Source organism: Phytophthora parasitica (assembly GCF_000247585.1).
Source record: "Phytophthora parasitica INRA-310 unplaced genomic scaffold supercont2.52, whole genome shotgun sequence".
Lineage (NCBI taxonomy): Eukaryota > Oomycota > Peronosporomycetes > Peronosporales > Peronosporaceae > Phytophthora > Phytophthora nicotianae.
This window is the reverse complement of record NW_008649038.1, coordinates 13467-13985: the sequence shown is the minus strand read 5'-3', so window position 1 is coordinate 13985 and position 519 is coordinate 13467. Positions and strand designations below refer to the sequence as shown.

Genomic DNA, 519 nt, shown 5'->3' with positions numbered 1-519 from the left:
AAGCCAACTGGCGCTTCACCACAATCGTCCCCTGAGTGAGAGTTCACAGCACCAACTGTCGGACTTCACTCACCGATCTTCACCTCTCGCCGCAATTCTTTGTCTGCGCCTTCGCTCGTCTTCACGCCCGTCTTCGGAGTCAGCGCATCCGCGTCGTCATGTCTTCCGGTACATGTGCTTCCATGCGTCATTGGTCCTTTCCCCTTTGCTAACTCTCTCCTCTGCAGACAGCAACGTTTTTGTCGACCTCACGTCCTCGCCCGGTTCATCCCCTCGTTCTGCTGCGCGCGGCACTCCTGCCACTGTGTCGACCATCGAGCTGGCCGATCCTTCGTTGGACCTTGCCGGCGTGCGGGCCTCGCTGGGTGCGCTGCAGCAGTCCATTGACCAAGTCGAGGCGCTGCGTGAACTTCGCTTGGATCACGCGAACCTGCGCCGCGAGTTCCTGGCTGCGCGACGCCGTGCAGAGGATCTGGATCGTCAGCTTGCGGACGCGGCCAATGCTGCATCGCCGTATGT

At 60.7% G+C, this 519-nt stretch overlaps 1 protein-coding gene across 1 annotated transcript; it reads left to right on the top strand.

Annotated features, from left to right (window-relative positions):
• Window positions 1-158: 158 nt before the first annotated feature.
• On the top strand, window positions 159-511 carry PPTG_23807 (hypothetical protein; the record flags this gene model as incomplete). Its single annotated transcript, XM_008913089.1, has 2 exons — window positions 159-168; window positions 228-511. Coding segments are annotated over 2 exons (294 nt in total), but the record flags the coding sequence as incomplete, so codon positions are not given.
• Between the last annotated feature and the right edge of the window lie 8 nt (window positions 512-519).